The sequence below is a fragment of the Leucopleurus acutus genome, assembly GCF_964270905.1.
Source record: "Leucopleurus acutus genome assembly, chromosome: 20".
NCBI classification, from domain to species: domain Eukaryota; kingdom Metazoa; phylum Chordata; class Mammalia; order Artiodactyla; family Delphinidae; genus Leucopleurus; species Leucopleurus acutus.
Genome location: NC_139162.1, coordinates 859,750 through 877,312, shown reverse-complemented (window position 1 = coordinate 877,312; position 17,563 = coordinate 859,750). Strand labels below are relative to the sequence as shown.

At 59.5% G+C, this 17,563-nt stretch overlaps 1 protein-coding gene across 1 annotated transcript in view; it reads left to right on the top strand.

Moving 5' to 3' along the window:
* The first annotated feature begins 2,018 nt into the window (after positions 1–2,018).
* The window catches only part of ACSF3 (acyl-CoA synthetase family member 3), a 59,764-nt gene continuing 44,219 nt past the window's right edge, over positions 2,019–17,563 (top strand). Inside the window, exons 1-3 of the mRNA XM_082862040.1 lie at positions 2,019–2,057; positions 8,544–9,243; positions 10,423–10,578. Coding sequence (XP_082718166.1) covers positions 8,590–9,243; positions 10,423–10,578 — 810 coding nt within the window. The 5' untranslated portion in view covers positions 2,019–2,057; positions 8,544–8,589. The remainder of the gene's footprint in view (positions 2,058–8,543; positions 9,244–10,422; positions 10,579–17,563) is intronic.

The following is a 17,563-nucleotide window of genomic DNA, read 5'->3' as shown; positions in this document are numbered from 1 at the left end:
GGGGGAGAGGGAGGGAGAGAGGAGAGGGGGAGAGAGAGAAGGAGGGGGAGAGAGAGAAGGATGGGGAGAGAGAGGGAGGTAGAGGGGGACGGGGGAGGGGGAGAGGGAGACTGCCTAAATTCGTTAGACCAGCGTCAATGTCTGCATTATAAGTGTTTACATTATTGCAATTCTGTAAATGCTTGTCTGAGCCAAGCCTCCTAGAGCCACGCGATACTTTGCCTTTGCTGCTGTTCTCCCAGTATTTAACTATCGCCTATTTTTCTCTCTTTTTAAAAATATTTATGTATTTATTTAGGCTGCGCAGGGTCTTAGTTGCAGCACATGGGATCTTTAGTCACGGCATACAAACCCTTAGTTGCGGCATGTGGGATCTAGTTCCCCAACCAAGGATGGAACCTGGGCCCCCTGCGTTAGGAACGCGGAGTCTTACCCACTGGACCACCAGGGAAGTCCCTCACCTATTTTCCTCTTGATCAGTTTTCTAGGTATTTATCCTTCTTCTAGCCCCAAACTCTCCTTCAGTGGTTCAAATCTCCTCTCAATAGAGCAAACACAACAGTTATTCCCCCAGTTTCATCTTCCTCAGGATGACTGCTCCCGTCTGCCAGGTGGGGGACCCCAGAGTCCAGGATGCTAGGATGTGACAGGAGTGGTCACTGGGCCACCCAGCTGCTGTGCTGGGGACAGACTGACGGGGCAGGGAGGTGCAAGCAGGGAAGCCAGGAGGAGGCTATTTTAGTAATCAGGGTGTGAGACCATGGTTTCCCGTCACCCTCCCCACCGCCCCCTGGTTGCAGGGGTGATGGTGGGAAGTGGCTGGTTTCTGAAAGATGCTGAAGGAGAAACCAGCAGGACTGGATGTGAGGTAAGGCAGGAAGCAAGGAGGGGAGTCTGCACGACTGAGCCCAGGAATGATGGATGGGATGGGAACGCTGACGGACGACCTCAGGGGTGAGTCGGAGTCCATCTGGGCTGCTGTAACAGATGCCACAGACTGGGGGGCTTGAGTTCTCACAGTTCTGGAGGCTGGAAATCCAAGATCAAGAGAGTCTGTGTCTGGTGAGGGCCCCCGTTCTGGTTCATGGACCACATCTTCTCGCTGTGTCCTCACCTGGAGAAGGGGAGGCGGGGAGCCTTGTGGGGTCTCTTTTCTAAGAACACTAATCCCATTCATGGAATCTCTGCCCTCATGACCTCATGAAGTTAGAAGGCCCCCCTTCTAACACCATCACATTGGCGGAGTCAGGGCTTCAACAACGGATTTTTGGAGGACACAGATATTCAGACCATAGCAGAGAAGAGCCCACGTTCAGGTGGATGTCTGGTCAGGTGGGCGCTTAGGATCGTTCCCGCACCCACGCTCGGGAACAACCCCGCTGTTTGCCAAGTGCTGTGGGCCCCTGCCAGTCACTGCAACAGGGAAGTTCTGATCTTCTTGAATTTCTTCGATGATTCCCCCCCCTCTGTCTTGTCTGCGGTCCCTTCCTGAAACTATTATATTTTTCTTACTGGACCGAACGGAGGGCCCAGGGATCTTCTCATCTTTCTTCCATCTCAGTCGTTTTGCTGCTCCTCGGAGATTTCCGGCCCCTCTTCCCTCGGGCTCCGCGTCCTCAGACCCCCCGGAGGTTCACGGCCGACACCGAGGGCGGTGGGGCGGCGGCGCAGCCCGGGTTCGGCCCGGCTCGCGGCGCCCCGGGAGGCGGGCGGGAAACGCGCTGGCCCGAACCGTGTGTCCGTGGTTGATTTGTTACTTCAGAGAAAGCTCACGTTTCGGCCGAGTGGACTTGGGCCCGGCTCCGCCCAACAGGGAGTTAGAACACCTGAGGCGCCCGGTTCCCAACCCGCTTCGGGATGGGAGCGGTGAACACGCAGCCGCCCGGGCCCCGGGGCCGCGACGACCGGTCGTGGGGAACGTTCGCGCCCGGAACCCGCGGCGCGCTGCCGCGCCGGGGGACGCGCTTGGGCGCCGGACGCGGGGTGCGCGCGCAGCCGCGGTTCCGGTTCCGGTTCCGACCCGGCAAGGAGGAGGAGCGCGAGTCCGGCCTGCGGAGGTAGAGGCCGCCCCGTCACCCCTCACCCCCGCTCCTCCACCCCGCGTCCCGCCCCGCCCCCTCCCTCGCAGGGGCTGCGTCAAGTGGGGACCCTGCCTTCCCTTCGCGGCGCTGGCGGCGACGTCCAGGCCCCCGGGGTGTAGGAGTGAGTCAGGTCCACGTTCAGCCATAGTTGGAGGGAAGTTGATCTGCCTTGTCGGAAACAAATCCATTTCCGGCCTCGTTGGGCCGCAGGAATCCTCCTTGAAGCACCACGCCCCTCCCCCCGCACTTTCTTTGTTTGCTGTGTGCACTAAAGAGGAGGTGATACTCAGCGGGGCTTTGAAGGATGATTAGGAGTTTGCCAAAAGGGGGAAGGATGACAATTGGAGGTGGGAACAGGAATCCCGTGTTTGGGGAGTTTGTAGGCTTCCATCCCGAGGAGGGGCATGTGTGGAGACCTAGGCAGGGACAGGTGGGGGTAGGGGGCACCGGTGCTGGGCCCAGGAGCACAGACATCCCCAAGCAGGCTTCAGGGGGCCCCCGGAGGTTCTGATGTGAGACGTGAAAGCCCAGCGAGTCTAGCGAGCTTTCCTCAGTCCCTATTGTGCCCCCACCCCATGTCCCAGAGCCACTGTTCAAGGCAGACGGCATCTGTGGATTAAGCCACGGCCCAAGATTGTAAGCTTCATCCCTCCAGATGGCATCTTTAAAATAGTATTTTACGTCCTAATATGGAGATGGGTTTAAGCGTTTGCTTTTCCCTTTTGGTGTTTTTGATTTGAATGCAGTGTGAGTGTTACTTAGAAATGTAACTTTGAAAGCGGCTCCCCAGACCACAGGCAGCGTGCTGAGACAAGTGTCCGGCGCAGAGGGAGGGTGCGGGCCCCTCCCCAGCCGCGCACCTTCCCCGAGTCCGCAGACAGCGGGCGGGCTTGGCGGCAGGTGGTGGTGAGCCGTCAGGTGCCGTTTGATTCATTTCGAAACCAGCCGCCTTCATTTGAATGCAAGTATCGTTCTTATCGCGTGGCTTTTGTCGCATGGCTCCGTGGTGAGCATGGGGCTGGGCATGGCTGGGCCGTGTGCTTCCCACTGTGTGTGCTGGGCGGGTCTCGCAGGAGCCGGAGGCGTAGACGGCTGAGGAAGCCTCGGAAAAACCAGTGAACGTTCCAGGCTGGGCCTGTTGTGACTCTAGAATCTGTGCTGTCAACCAGCACCCCGGTTAGGACGTGACAGATGTCATCTTCCCGGCGTTGGGTGTGTGTCCTGAGAGGGCCGTGCAGCTAAGTGGTCTGGCCTGGGAACCTGATGGTCAGAGCACTGAGTGGCTTCTGCTGGGTCTCTGCCTGGGCTCCGGCCTCCTGGAGGGAGCTGAGCGTGGCGTGGCCTGCCCGGGAGAGGGCGTCTGGTTCACCAGAATTCAGGTTTCCGTGTTCTTGGCTGGGATTTTTTGACATTGCTGCACGGTGATGCTGACCTCATGACGTTGGTTAATCGAGATAGGGAGAAATCCGTGGCCGAACTGCATTTACTGGGTGGCAGCATCACTCCAAGCTGTGCCACCGGCAGTGATGGGGGGCCCCGTGGCCAAGGGGGCTGGTGGTTGGAAGGCGTGGCCTCTTTTCCTGAGGTGGCTGTTGGTCTTTCTGCACCTGGGCCTACTCAGGACACAGTCATCTGACCTGACCTCGTTCTTTCTGCTTGTTCAAGGCAGGGCCTTGCTCCCCTTGACCTTGGAGATTTTAGCTCTGTATTGAATGGCTCGATGATGGGTGGTTTCGGGAGCACATAAAAGCTGTTTTGAAGGGGTGGCCCCATGTTCCCACATGTTCGGTGGGAGAGAAAATTAGTGCAGCTTCTCTGGAGGCCGCTCTGGCAGCGTTTACCCAGTTAAAAGTCATTTGGCTTGTGAGGCTCCGTGGTGAGCAGGCAGGGCCCCTTCTCAGCGTCTGTTCCACAGACACCCCCGTGTGAGCACAGCTACGTGTCCCTGAGCCTCCCTCCCTGCAGGTCACCTGGCAGGCTCTCCGTCCCCCGAGCTCCAGCCACCTGCCCCACCCTGCCTCGGGACACCCGTCCCCACGCGGAGCCAGGCGGTCTTGCCACCTCCCAGCACTGGGACACTGGGGCCAGGTCACTGCTGCCGGGCGCCAGCCCTGCGGTGCTCTGAGGGCCAGCGCAGCGGGCGTTCCAGCTGCTTCTGTGAGGACTTCATCATTGTCCCCATGAGCCTTCCGTGAACCACTAGGTTTAATTGCGAGAAGAGGGCTATCTCATTTTTATTTGCCTCTGTCGTTTTGAGACACTAAAGAGCTACAGAAAATTACAGACACCCTGTAGGTCCACCATCCAGAACAAATAATTCTAATATTTTCCTCTTTTTTTCTATTTTTTTTCCTTTTCCTTTTTTGTACCAAAGAAAATGTTCATGCTGAGGTTGAAATACCTCCATTTGAAAATATAAATGTCATTTATTAGCCTTTTAAAATCTGATTACAAAAGCCGTGCGTGCTCATTGCAGAAAATCTGGAGCAAATTGAGCAGCGCTAAAAAGAACACGAAAGCCACCTGCGGCCCTGCCGCCTCGTGTCCACCTGGAGGCCAACCTTCCTGTCTCTGGAGGGGCGCCCCTCCCCCCTCCCCTGAGCAGCGCTGCGGGGCGGGTGCAGTCGGGCCGTGGCCCAGCCCCGCACGCGTGTGCGGCCCTGCCGCCTCGTGCCCACCTGGAGGCCCACCTTCCTGTCTCTGGAGGGGCGCCCCTCCCCCCTCCCCTGAGCAGCGCTGCGGGGCGGGTGCAGTCGGGCCGTGGCCCAGCCCCACACGCGTGTGCGGCCCTGGCCTCCTCAGACCTTCCGGACCACCTGGCTTAGCCCCAGGTTTTCAATAGCAGAAATAACCCTGCAGTGAACACCCCACAGTGAACCTTTGTGTACACGGCTGATTACTTCCTTAGGATACATTTTTAAAAAAACCGTGGGAACAGAGGGCTTGCATTTCCTGTTTTCATGTCGCATCTAGAAGGGACTGCTGAGTGCCCTCTTTGGACGGCTGAGCCGTCACTAGGCTGGGGGTGCCACCCAGTTAATGTGTGGTGTCTCTTGGGGCAGCTCCCAGCACGGACTTGGCCTTCCCTGCCCAGGGCCTTCCTCACCACCTGTGGTGTCTCAGAGTGGGTCGATGTGCTGCAGCCAGCCGGGCCTGGGTCTCGATGCTGTTTCTCCAGTTGCTCTGTGGCCTTGGGCAGGTGGCTTCACCTCTCTGTTTTCCTTGGAGGTGCTGCTCTGACTGTCTGCCCCCGGCATCTGTCCCCAGGCCACTGTGGATTCGCTGCTGTGGAGTCAGAAGTCAGCTAGCCCTCCCACCCCTGGCCAGGGAGGGAGGGGAAGTGGCGGTCAGCCTGTCTTCCAGTTTTCATTTCAAGTTCTCAGACCCCAGCTTCTCTCTGACTGGCCCCCCTCAGTGTGGTCCAGTCCCTGGGGCCCCATGGGGAGCAGGCAGAAAGCTTGCCCTTCCTAGGCCCCTCATGGGGTGTCTGGACAGAGGAAGGCTGAGCCGGTGGGTCTCGCTGGCAGCAGCTGTGACATTGCCTGTGAAGCCCTGTGAGGCCTGCCAGGCAGAGGGGTGGGAGCAGCAGCCACTCCTGGCTGTCCGTCTGTCTGTCCTCCACGGCACCCAGTGCCTGAGTGCTGTGCTCCTCAACACCCCAGAAAATGCTGTCACTTCAGCGGGCACCCCCGAATATCTGTCTTGCGTGGTCACCAACAAGACTCAGGCCTCGGGCCGTAACCCAGAAACGTTGTGCGGTAGGTTTTCTGTTTATAGATTCTCTTTGTTTTAGTTTCTCCTGCCTGTAAAGCAAATAGAGAAGAATTTGCTAGAAGTGAGAAGAGGAAGCGCTTAAAGCCCCTGGTTTGCTTCTCACTAGCTCATTTTCTTTTCTTTTCTTTTTTTTTTTTTGCGGTACGCGGGCCTCTCACTGTTGTGGCCTTTCCCGTTGCGGAGCACAGGCTCCGGATGCGCAGGCTCAGCGGCCATGGCTCACGGGCCCAGCCGCTCTGCGGCATGTGGGATCTTCCCGGACCGGGGCGCGAGCCCGCGTCCCCTGCATCGGCAGGCGGACTCTCAACCACTGCGCCACCAGGGAAGCCCGCACTAGCTCATTTTCTTTCTGAAACTGGCACATCTCACATGTTTATCACATTTCTTATTTTCTCTGGTCAATCCCAGCTGTTTTCTTACAATTTGTCAGGTTGCTTTATAGTAACAGAAATCCAGAGGTGTGAAACCAACTGCGAGCCCACCTCTGAACCTTGCGTAGAGGACAGAGCCCAGGACATCACAAGACACTCTGGCCTCCATCGTCTGGAAGGGGTGTGGGCCACGTGTACTGGAGAGCCCACCGGTGGGGGAGGCCTGGAGCTTTTGGGAGTGTTTCCATAGGACCTCGGAGCAGCCGCTGGGGAGGAGATGGGGCCGCCGAGGCCCCTGCAGGCAGGAGGGTCAGGCAGGCGGGCATCTCCCTGGTGCCAGGTTTCCGCCTGCTGGGCCGGGAGGCTGGGAGACCTTGTGTCAGAGCCCTTGCCACCCGGGGCAGCCAGCACGCGGAGGATCTCAGGACAGAGGAGAGCTCAGTCCCGACCTTTACTGCTGTGGGCTGTTTGTTTTGTTAGGTAATTATAAAGTGTTGTGTGTAGTCTGCTTTTTAAATTAACAACAGAGAACAAAACTGTTTGGTACATGTAACAAACATAGCGCATTTGCTTTCCCCTGTAGCAAGTTAATGAAGGAGACGGAAGAGTGAGGCTTGTCGGGGAGAGGATGCGCTGAGCCCGGGAGAAGCAGCCTCCTGGCAGCAGGTGCGGGGCTGCCCGCCCGCCAGTCCCCACCTTCCCTGCTTTGCTGGGCCCGTTGGAACGGGAACGAGACTTACAAGTTTTATTTTATGATGTTGTTAGGCAATGCCTTGGAGGCGTCCTCATCAGCCTCTGACACTCAGAAGTGCTCTCTAGGGTCCCTGTGAAGTCTGCCCACCGCCCCCCCCAGCCCCCGCCCCAGTAACAGGGAGAGACACGCCGCCCCCGCCACTGCATAGCCAGCATCAGGCCATTTCCTTGTGCTGTCGTGGGCCAGGGTGGCCGTGGGCGTCTGGCGTGGTGACTCTGGTGGGGAACGATGGCTGGGGGTGGGAAGGCTCCGGCTGGGCTCCTGGCTGTGATTTAGGAGGGGGGACTTTGAATTTTCTCGTGGGTGAGATAGGGTTAACAGTGCTTGCCTTGCTGGTTGAACAGTGTGGTCGAAGGTGAAAACACACGTAATACATTAAGTGTGTTACCAAATAATACTCATTAAAAATCCTTCAGGAACAACCGGGGGAGCTGGTGCATCCGTCAGCTCCCCGTCAGGGACGCTGCTCTGGCTGAGAGCGCCCAGGCGGAGCAGAGGCGGCAGAGGCTACAGTGGGGAGGGCACGGCAGTGGGGACGCCGAGCCAGGGCAGGTGGCGGCCCGTGGACCTTGCTGGCCGCCCTGGCGCTGGGAAGGAACCGTCTTCCGTGGTCCCGGGGGTCAGGAGGGCTCCTAACCTCTCGAGTGGGGGGGTGGCAGCGTGGAGGGGGTGCGCCCGGCCACCCTTTCCCAGGCCTCCTCTTGAGCACACTGGAGAATTCCAGGTGCGGGTCGTGGCTCACAGCCTTCCTGGGGAGCCCTCCTCCTGGCGGACTGTTTTGGTCATTGTTTAGTAGTTAGGCTATGGGGAAGAGAGGGAAGAGTTATGTTTTGGCTTAAAAAACAGAGTGACGCTTTGCAGACATGTGAACCTGCCCTGTTTGCGTCTCTGCTCTATTTTAGACAGGTTCCTAGGAGTCCACGGCTCGGCACGTGTTCCAGAGCAGAAGCGAGCCCAGTGTCTGTGCTCCGCTCGCCGGAATCTCCAGGCGCCGCTGCTGGCGGGGAGGGACCGCAGCCAGCCCTTGAACCAGGCGGGGGTCGGGTGGGCGTTAGGGGCGACCCCACAGCCGAAAATCCGAGTAACTTCGCAGCCGGCCCTTCCTGCACACCCCCGCCCTCCGTCTTCACACTCGTGTAAGTGCCGCAGTGCAGATTAGTGAAAACAAGCCACGTGTGCGTGGACCCGCGTCGTGCACACTGTGCTGTCCAAGGGCCCTTGGCACTTACTGTCTCGGCTCGTACTTCTCCGGGTTCAGGTGTTTGAAAGCCGTTATTCAGAGTTTACCTGAAGTGCATCGAGTTCTGTTTGTTTCTCCTTGGCTTCCCCTAGTTTAGTTCATTGTTTTAGAATCTTGCATGTTTTTAAAACCTTTAAAGCAATGAGATTGAATAAAAAGCTGAAACTTTGGTCATTTAAGTTCCAAAGGTGTGTGTTGTGAAATCGTTAGCATTTCCGGTCTCGGGATGTCCGCCCGTGATTGGAAGTGAGGCCACCTCTCCTGGCCGCCGTGGGGGTCCGGCAGGACAGGGCAGTGACCGCAGTGCCCTCTCTTCCCGCCAGGTACCGGCGCTTGGCGTCTGCTGCTGCGACGCTGCCCCGCGTGGTGATGTCCCTCTGGCGCCTGGCCTGGGCCTGGCCTGGGCCGTGTTGGTGGCCAGCCCCCCGGAGGTGCAGAGGACGCGGCTCGCTGCACACGGCCCCGGCCGCGCGCTCCGACAGCAGCACGCTGGGCTTCCGCCGCGCCCTGGGCTTCGGGGACAGGATCGCCCTCGTCGACCAGCACGGCAGCCACACGTACAAGGACCTCTACTCCCGCAGCCTCTGCCTGTCCCGGGAGATCTGCCAGCTCCGTGGCTGTGCCGACAGGGACCTCCGGGAGGAGAGGGTGTCCCTCCTGTGCAGCAATGACGTCTCCTTCGTGGTGGCGCAGTGGGCCACGTGGATGAGCGGCGGCATCGCCGTCCCCCTCTGCAGGAAGCACCCCCAGGCCCAGCTGGAGTATTTCATCCGGGACTCACGCAGCTCCGTGGTCCTCGCCGGCCCGGAGCACGTGGAGCTCCTGAGCCCGGTGGTCCAGAAGCTGGGGGTCCCGCTCCTGCCTCTCCCGCCCGCAGTCTACCACGGGGCAGCCGAGGACCCCGGGGAGGGCCGGCTGCCAGAGTGGGACTGGAGAGACCGGGGCGCCATGATCATCTACACCAGCGGGACCACGGGGAGACCCAAGGGCGTCCTGAGCACGCATCAGAACATCAGGGCCGTGGTGAGTGCTTCTGGGGCCGCCACGGTTGGGAGGTGCATGTCCCTGCAGGCCAGTCCCAGCAGCAGTCACGGCAGGCGGCCTTCTGTTCATTCTGTAGGGCCAGTCACAGCTCTCACCGTCCCACCCCCGGGGCCGCGTGACCAGCAGCCCCACTGGCGGTGTAGGGGGGTGCAGTGTCCAGGTGCCGGGGGGTTAACAGGCCCCCTTGGGCTCCTCCAGAGCCGTGGCGTGTGGAGCACGGAACGGGCCACTATATGTGACGGGCCGCATGGAACGGGCCACTCTATGTGACGCTGAGGTTTTAAAGGAAACCAGCCCCAAAGCGATTATCCAGATGTGCCGTCAGCACCTAATGGCGGCTGATTCGGGAAACGAGAAGCAGGAACTCGTGTGCGCCACATCGTAGGTGTTAGCTTGTGTTCCGTGGCCTCAGTTACCATTTCTGTGAAACTCCCCAGCCGCTGTGTCTATCTGCAGTTTATACTCTTCTTGCTTCCAAAAAGCATTTGCACGTACAGCGAAGACTCCTACACAGCAGGAGTGGGAAAATAAGAGAGACGTTCAAACCCACAAAGAGGGAGGTCAGAGGTCAACGCCATCGACTCAGGCTAATTCAGTCCATAAGTCAGCATGAACTGAGTCGGGCCGGCTGCAGGCAAGGCGTGATTACACGTCGTCTATGTCTCCGCGGAGGAGACGTGCTTTTTGTCTGGAGAGGCCATCTCTGGACCAGTATCTCTGCGGGGTGGGCATCTCACTTGTGTTCGCACGTGGCCGTCACCGCAGCACGCACCAGGCAAGCTCGGCGGTGATCGGGGACTTTTTGGCTAAGCCGGGGCGAGGATGGTGCCAGAACAGACGTGGCTCAGACAGACAGCCGGGTTCCAGCCTGGCCTGTCGGAGCCGCCTGAGGGGAGAGCCGCCCAGAGTCTGCAGACGCTTTTGACCCCAAATCAAAGGCCCTTTCAAACTGGCTGAAGCCCCTGACTACATGCGGCCCTGTTCTCTAGCAGGAGGGTAAGTGGTGGACAGACGGCCCCGCGGTCAGACCCCAGGTCATTCTGTTACCATGTCCTCCCATGCCGTCAAGGGCGGGGCAGTGGCCGTCTCCTGCCTTTTCGGCTGGGGCGGCCGGCTGTGTGCGCCGTCCTATTCTGAGGCTGTGCTGCCGTTCTCCAGGTGACGGGGCTGGTCCGCAAATGGGCCTGGACAAAGGACGACGTGATCCTCCACGTCCTCCCGCTGCACCATGTCCACGGCGTGGTCAACAAGCTGCTTTGTCCGCTCTGGGTGGGCGCCACCTGCGTGATGCTCCCCGAGTTCAGCGCTCAGCTGGTGAGTCGGGGCCGGGCTCTCGGCATCACGGGCTCCGGGCCTCCCCGGGCTAGGTCCCTTCTCTGGGGTGCAGAGTCCCAGCGGCGAGCTTCCCGTTACTGCTGGAGCAGAGGGTCCCCACTGGGGCTTCGCACAGCACAAGTGTGTACTCGGTTCTGGAAGGCCAAGTCCAAGTGAGGCTCGCGGGGCTAAGGGCCAGGCGCCGCAGGCCTGATTCTGTCTGGAGGCTGCGGGGCAGAATCTGCTCCTGCCTCTTCCAGCTGCTGCAGGTGCCCGTGTGCCCTGCCTTGTGGCTGCATCACCCCCACCTCTGCTTCTGTATTCTCGTGACCGCTGCCTCTTCTGTGGCCAGATCTCCCTCTACATGAGGACCCTGTGGCCATGTCGGGCCCACCCAGTGTCCAGGGCAACCGCACCCTCTCCAGACCCCTGCAGAGTCCCCTTTGCCACGTGAGGGGGCGCATCCACGGGGGTGAGCACGTGGATGTCTTGGGGCTGTTATGCAGCTGACTGCTGGCTTTCAAGGTCCCAAGCGGATGGCCCAGCTGGGGGCTCCGTGTCAGTCTCCCCACCGGTCCCTCTTTTCAGCAGGGGGTTCTTTCCCAGTACTGCCGTGCGGTCAGCGGGGCAGGGAGGCCGAGTGGATACAAGGTGGGGCAGAGCGGGCACTGCAGAGCAGAGTGCAGAAGGAGGGGAGCGACCTGGCCAGACGCTGCCCCTGCCTCTGACACGTGGTGAGCTGCTGTGCAGCAGTCCCATCCCAGTCTCCGTGTCCCATGTACTGGTGGGGACAGGTGCCTGGGGCAGGTGAAGGCAGGGCTCTGAGGTGGCGATGGGCTGACTGCACGGAGAGGCTGCCGAAGTGACACATCCCCGTGGGGCCGCCAGGAAGCACAGGGCTTGAATGAGACCCTACTCTGTCACTGACTCACGCTGTAACCTATACAGCATGGGAATGCGAAGTGGGAGAGCCCAGGAAGCACCTGGGCTGGGCTTCCGTGGGCGCTGGACTTCAGATGGGGGCTGGGCTCCAGGTGGGGGCGGGCTCCTGTGGGGGGCGGGGCTCCGGTTGGGGGCGGGGCTCCAGGTGGGGGCGGGCTCCTGTGGGGGGCGGGGCTCCGGTTGGGGGATGGGCTCCAGGTGGGGCAGGGCTCCTGTGGGGGCGGGGCTCCTGTGCTGGCTGCTGTCCTGCAGGTCTGCAGCCCCAGGAGAGGAGTGGCTTGGAGACCTCTGCGCAGCAGGGCTGCCGAGTGAGGTCTCTGGAGAGATGCCCAGGCTCGGCCCGCAGCACAGAGCTTGTTGTTTAGTCACTTTATTCCAGGGTGAATTTCCTCACGAGGGGTCCCTGAGGCCTGGGGTCCCTGGTCTGCAGAATCCATCGTTCACTGAAGTCGGCCTCCTCTGTCTCCACCAGAAAGAGGCAGCTCTAGATAGAGCGTCTCCGGCCCGTCCTCACATCACGCCTGGAGCCTTAATTCACATCGGTGCTGGTGCCAGGTCAGAGTGAGAGGACGAGGAGCTACAGACAGGCTGGTCCCGGGCGAGCCCCGCACCTCCCTGACCTTCCGTCTTGTCCTCTAATGGAGGAGCGATGAGCCTGGCGCAGGGTGGGCACTGAGCCCAATCCCAGCAACGCAAAGCAGGGAGAAGCAGGGACCCTTTCTCCTCCTGTTTGCAAGGGTGCTGGGTGCAGACCAGCGTCAGGGAAGCTGGGGACCCTGTGTGCTGACAGGTGATGCTGTTGGGTTTAGAGAACGTAGCTTAAAATCCGGCGTGAGCGCTGTGGACAGACCGGCGAGCCGAACAGTAGAAGTGGCAGTCCGAGGGCCAGGGCAGCCCGTTCAGACCCTGCCCAGCCAGACAGCCCCCTCCTCCGCCCCCATCCTGCTGTTTGTTTCTCAGCTGCAGGGCCTCAGGATTTAGACAGCGGGGTCTACAGAGGGCTGTCTGCCTCTTAACACAAGTCCCAGTGACTCTCCAAAGGGGTCGGTCCGGCCCGGCACACATGGCTTCCTGAGGGGGCTCTGACTGAACTGACTGGGCAGCGGGGAGGGGGAGAAAGGGGGGCCCTGAGGCTATCGGGAGTGACTGCTAAGGGCAAGTGGGGACAGCCAGCTCGTCCCCTAGTCCCAGGGAGGTTTTGTGACTGTCTGGACTTGTGCAGCAGGAGTGCAGGAGCGCCCTGGGGTCTCCACAGAATGCAAGTTGCCCTCCCCCCAATGCTTCATTCACTCGGAGGGCCTCCCTGCAGGGCACCACAAAGACAGGAGGACGGAGGGGTGCCCCACCCTGAGCTTAGATCAGGGACCCAGACAGGCTGAGCCGCAGTGGCTGACCAGCCGGCTACAGTCCCAGCTTCCTGATTTCCTCGTTCCTGATCCATGTGAGTGCCTGGTGGGCGAGGCAGGGGTGCAGGCAGGCTGCTGGCCTGCAGACTGAGCAGGCCTTTCCTTCCCCAAAGCACAGACCCAGGAAGGTAAAGAAAGAGCAGGAAGTGTGGCTGCCTCGTCCGGGAGGGGAGCCCCGGCCCCTGCTGGCCTCTTCCACCCCCACCTTCTCCTCCCCACCTACCCCCACCACCCTGGGCCTGCAGGCTCAGTCTCTGTGCATCTTGGCCCCCGTCCTGGCCTGATCTGCGCTACTGTTCAGTGTAGCACTTATCACCTCGAAGCCACGTAGACTCTGCTGTGGGTCCTCATTGTCTCCCCCTAAAATGTCACTTCCGAGGGCATGGTTTTCCTTCTCTTTAGGGCCTGTCCCCAGGGCCTAGAGCAGGTGGCTCAGAGCTGTTGTAGATGAATGGACGGTTATCACTTATGGGCCCCATGGGCCATGAGGGAGCGCTGGCTCCTTGAACCCTCTCCACAGGCTCCCCCTTGGCTTTTGTCATTGTGATCGTGTGGACTTGTGAACAGGCCTCTGGGGAGAACGTCCCTGAAAGTCACTTAGGGGAGTGGTTATTTGTTTAATGAAAACTTTACTGTATCAGCTCCTCAGGAATCAGAGCACAAGCAGATAAACATAACAACATTCCACTGAAAAACCCACCACAAGGTTCCCTTAAAGGGATAGAGTTCTCTGCACACTTTGGGTTTGTAGACGTGTATAAAGACCAGGGCGGGGACTTCCCCGATGGCGCAGTGGTTAAGAATCCGCCTGCCAATGCAGGGGACCACAGGTTCGAGCCCCGATCCAGGAAGATCCCACATGCTGTGGAGCAACTAAGCCAATGCGCCACAACTACTGAGCCTGTGCTCTAGAGCCTGTGAGCCACAACTACTGAGCCCGTGCGCTGCAACTACTGAACGCCATGCGCCTAAAGCCCGTGCTTCACAACAAGAGAAGCCACTGCAGTGAGAAGCCCACACACTGCAACAAAGAGTAGCCCCCACTTGCCGCAACTAGAGAAGCTCGCGTGCAGCAACGAAGACCCAATGTGGCCAAAAATTAAATTAAAAAAAAAAAAAAGACCAGGACGGCGGATGGGGCCTCTTGTGCTCACAGCTCAGCTCCATCTGCCACTGCCCGTGGCCGCAGGTGGTGGGTTACACGGGCGGGCTTGTCAGTGTCCCTGAGCCGGGGGTTCCATGTGGAATATCATCCTTGGGGTGTGGGCAGCTCCACCTGACGGCCTTGGTGTTCACCCCCCCCGAGAGGTCTTGCTGGTGGAAAGCCTAACGGGATTGGCTCTGTTCAACATGTACCTGTGTAGCTTAGTTACTGTGAAAACGAGAGCAGATTTTGGACAAGGAAGCACTCAACAGGGAAACAAACCTCAGGGATTCCCACCTGCTCCCAGGCCACCAGGTCCCATTTATTTTCTTTGGCCTTCAGCTGTCTCCCGTCACTCCAGTGGCCCCTCGCTGTCACTACTCAGCCTGCACCTCTGAGAGCGAGACCCTGGGATGCTGCCTCTCTCCTGCCTGGGGGCTGGAGACCAGAGGCTGCAGAGCGGCTTGCCGGGACAGCCAGCTCAGACCTTCCCGATCCTAGGCACTGACTTGGGGTTTCTCAGAACCATGCAGCAGGGCTGAAGAGTCAAACACATTTGCTGTGGTTGATAAAAGACGCAGCCCTGAGTTTCAGAGCTTTGTGAATCTGCTTATACTATTGATAGGAAAACCCCACCTTTAGCATTATTAAATATCGGGGCTTGTCTACGCTTGTTTTTGAGAAATGCGCGTGGGGACTTCCCTGGTGGTCCAGCGGCTAAGACTCCTCGCTCCCAGTGCAGGGGGCCTGGGTTCGATCCCTGGTCGGGAAACTAGATCCCACATGCCACAAGTAAAGATCCCACATGGGGCAACGAAGATCCCACCTGCCGCAACTAAGACCCAGCGCAGCCAAATACGTAAATATATTTAAAAAGAAAAAAAAAAAAAGTATTACCATTCATTGAAAACAAAAAACAAAGAAATGAGTGTAAAGAGGTGCGGGGCCCAGAAACCTGCACTGATGTTGACACGGTCTCAGCTCCTGGCGGCTTCAAGCCCTTCCGTGAACAGTGGGGTGAGGGGCTGTCTGCGTCCCGCGAGGCTGACTGATGCGGTGGTGACTCGGGGACGGCAGGAAGACTGATGGCGGGCTGTCCGCCGTCAGCCCCGCGGAATGCAGTCTGGTTGTTGATTAGGCTGCCTGGCTGCGATCGATTCCTTGTCGCAGATACGTGCTCCGGTGACTTCTCGGGATCACGGTGGCTCTCGGAGAGGCACTGAGTCAGGGTGGGGCCCGGCCGGTGAGGCAGGAGGGCGCAGACCCCGGCGCGCGGCGCTGCTTTCGGCTCGGCGGTGCAGGCCGCTGGGGCCACTGCCAGGGCACTCTGTAGAGACCAGTGCCCTGCTCGGGACTCCGGTGCCCATGTGAAGCCTGCTGCCTGGCACACCTGTGGCCGCAGAGGGCTTTGAGAAATCTGCGTCTTGTTGAAGTGGGTGGAGGTGTTTGCAGGCGGAGTTGGGGGAGGGAAGCAGAGCTCTTAAGCTCAAGTGCGTCTCAGATCTGACCCACAGCCTGGGGCCACTTGGGCGGGGCCGCGCACACAGGCCCATGGAACGGGATAAACAGGCATCTGTTCTCCTGTCTCCAGCCTTTCATTGTGGAGTGTCCTCTGTCATTGCCAGACTTTGGCCAGAGCACCTTAAAAACAGAGTAAGAGCCCTCCCGTGTGTTGTTACGATTGCCAGAAACGGGTGACGGCTTAACCCCTGGCCATTGCTTCAAGCCGAGGAGGCGTCCGTGGCAGCTGTGCTCCAACCCTGTTCTGGCTTTTGCTGGGCAGGGCAGTCCTGCTGGGGGTCTAGCCCCAGGTTCCAGTCCCGGATGCTCTGCAGGGTCACGTCGGGGAGCTGGTGCGTGAAAAGGCCCCGGACCCTTGCTCTGCTGCATCCGGTGTGGGCTCCTGTGTGCTGCCCGCTTGGGAGCTGCTCACATCCGTCTGGGCTCTGCGGTCTGGCTGCCGCAGGAGTGTTTTCACTGGTAAGACGCAGGCCCGAGAGAGGCTTTTGACGGGATCGCCCGACCTTCAACTTTGAAGTGTATGGACGTGTTGAAGCAGCGGGGACGCGGCACGGTGGCGGTGCTGCCGTTCTCTTTGCCAATAGGGGTGAGTTCTCACAATGGCCACGCCTTCCCGGCTGCAGACCAATGGGGTGAGTTCTCACAATGGCCACGCCTTCCCGGCTGCAGACAGTTCTCGGGAGGCAGCCCTCGGGGCAGATGTGGTTTCTGTGCCAGGGGTCAAGTGTCTGAGTTGATGACCTTAGGGCCGGTCCTCCCCCTTCATTCTGCTGAGTGTGAGCTCTGTCCTTCCTTCAGCCTCCGGTGGGAAGCCTGGGTGAGGACCACATGTGCGTCCACCAGAGGCCTGGCCAGGACCATAGGTTCCCAGAGTGACGGCCACCTCACCCAGCCTGTCCCCTTTCCTCTCGGGCCAGGGCCCTGCACCTCACCTTGGACGTGGTACGGTCTGCGCTGCTTTGTGTCTCTTTGTCCTAGTGCTCGTGGCGACGGGCGAGCCCTGGTGAGCAGGATAAGCACCCCCCGGGAGGGGCCCCGTGAGGCGGTTGTCGGGACTTGCCAGACTGGGTAGTGGCGGGGTCTGCACACCAGTGGTCTGCACACTGCAGGCGCTAACCTGCAGACGCTGCCGCCATGAGTGAGAAGGGACGGGCTCGAGGCTGTTCCTGGTTAGCCAGACCGGGATACCCACGCTCCCGGAGATGCCCGAGTGCTGTCCGGTGTGTCCTCCAAGGACCCATGCCTTCCCTGGTGCCAGGTGGCAGCGAGGGCGCTGCCCTCCACCTCGGGGAGCGGCCTGGCCAGGCCAGCGCAGACTTGGCGGACAGAGTTTCTTTAACAAGCCAGTGGGAAGTAGGATACCCCACAGGATTTCCAGCAAATCTGCACGTCAGAGCTTGGAAGGGAGCTGAGGGATTCTGTCCAGATTAACACAGTGGTGTGAGAAGATAGCAAGAAGGCTGCAGGGCCTGGGCAAGGCCACAGCCACAGCTGGGCGGGAAGGCCTACCAGGAGGTCTCTGTGCCCCGGGGATTCTCACAGGCACTTTGCTCTCGGCGGGCCGGACCACTGCTCGCGCACATGGTTTTACTTCCTCGGTCTCTCCTCAGTCCTTTCCTCGCAGTGTTTGTTTATGAAATTGTGTGTCCTGTACACTTTCCCCCAGTCTGCTCTTGTGGATCGCGTCCCTGTGCTGCCGTTTAACATGTTTCGCTATCCCTTATACTTCTCGAAAGTTGGTAGTTAGGTCTAGAGGCGTGATGAGGTTCAGGGTTTTGTTTCGCTTTGGCAGGGAGGAGACTTCACAGGCAGTGTGTGTATCTGTCCAGCAGGGCACATAACGCCCAGTTGCCCCTCTCCTTCTGACGTCAGCATTGCTGGTGCTCATAGCCTAGAGCTGTCAACTCACCGGGGTGTGTAAAGTGGGGAATGTTGCCACCTTCTTTTATTTAATTGAGGCATAAATTACATA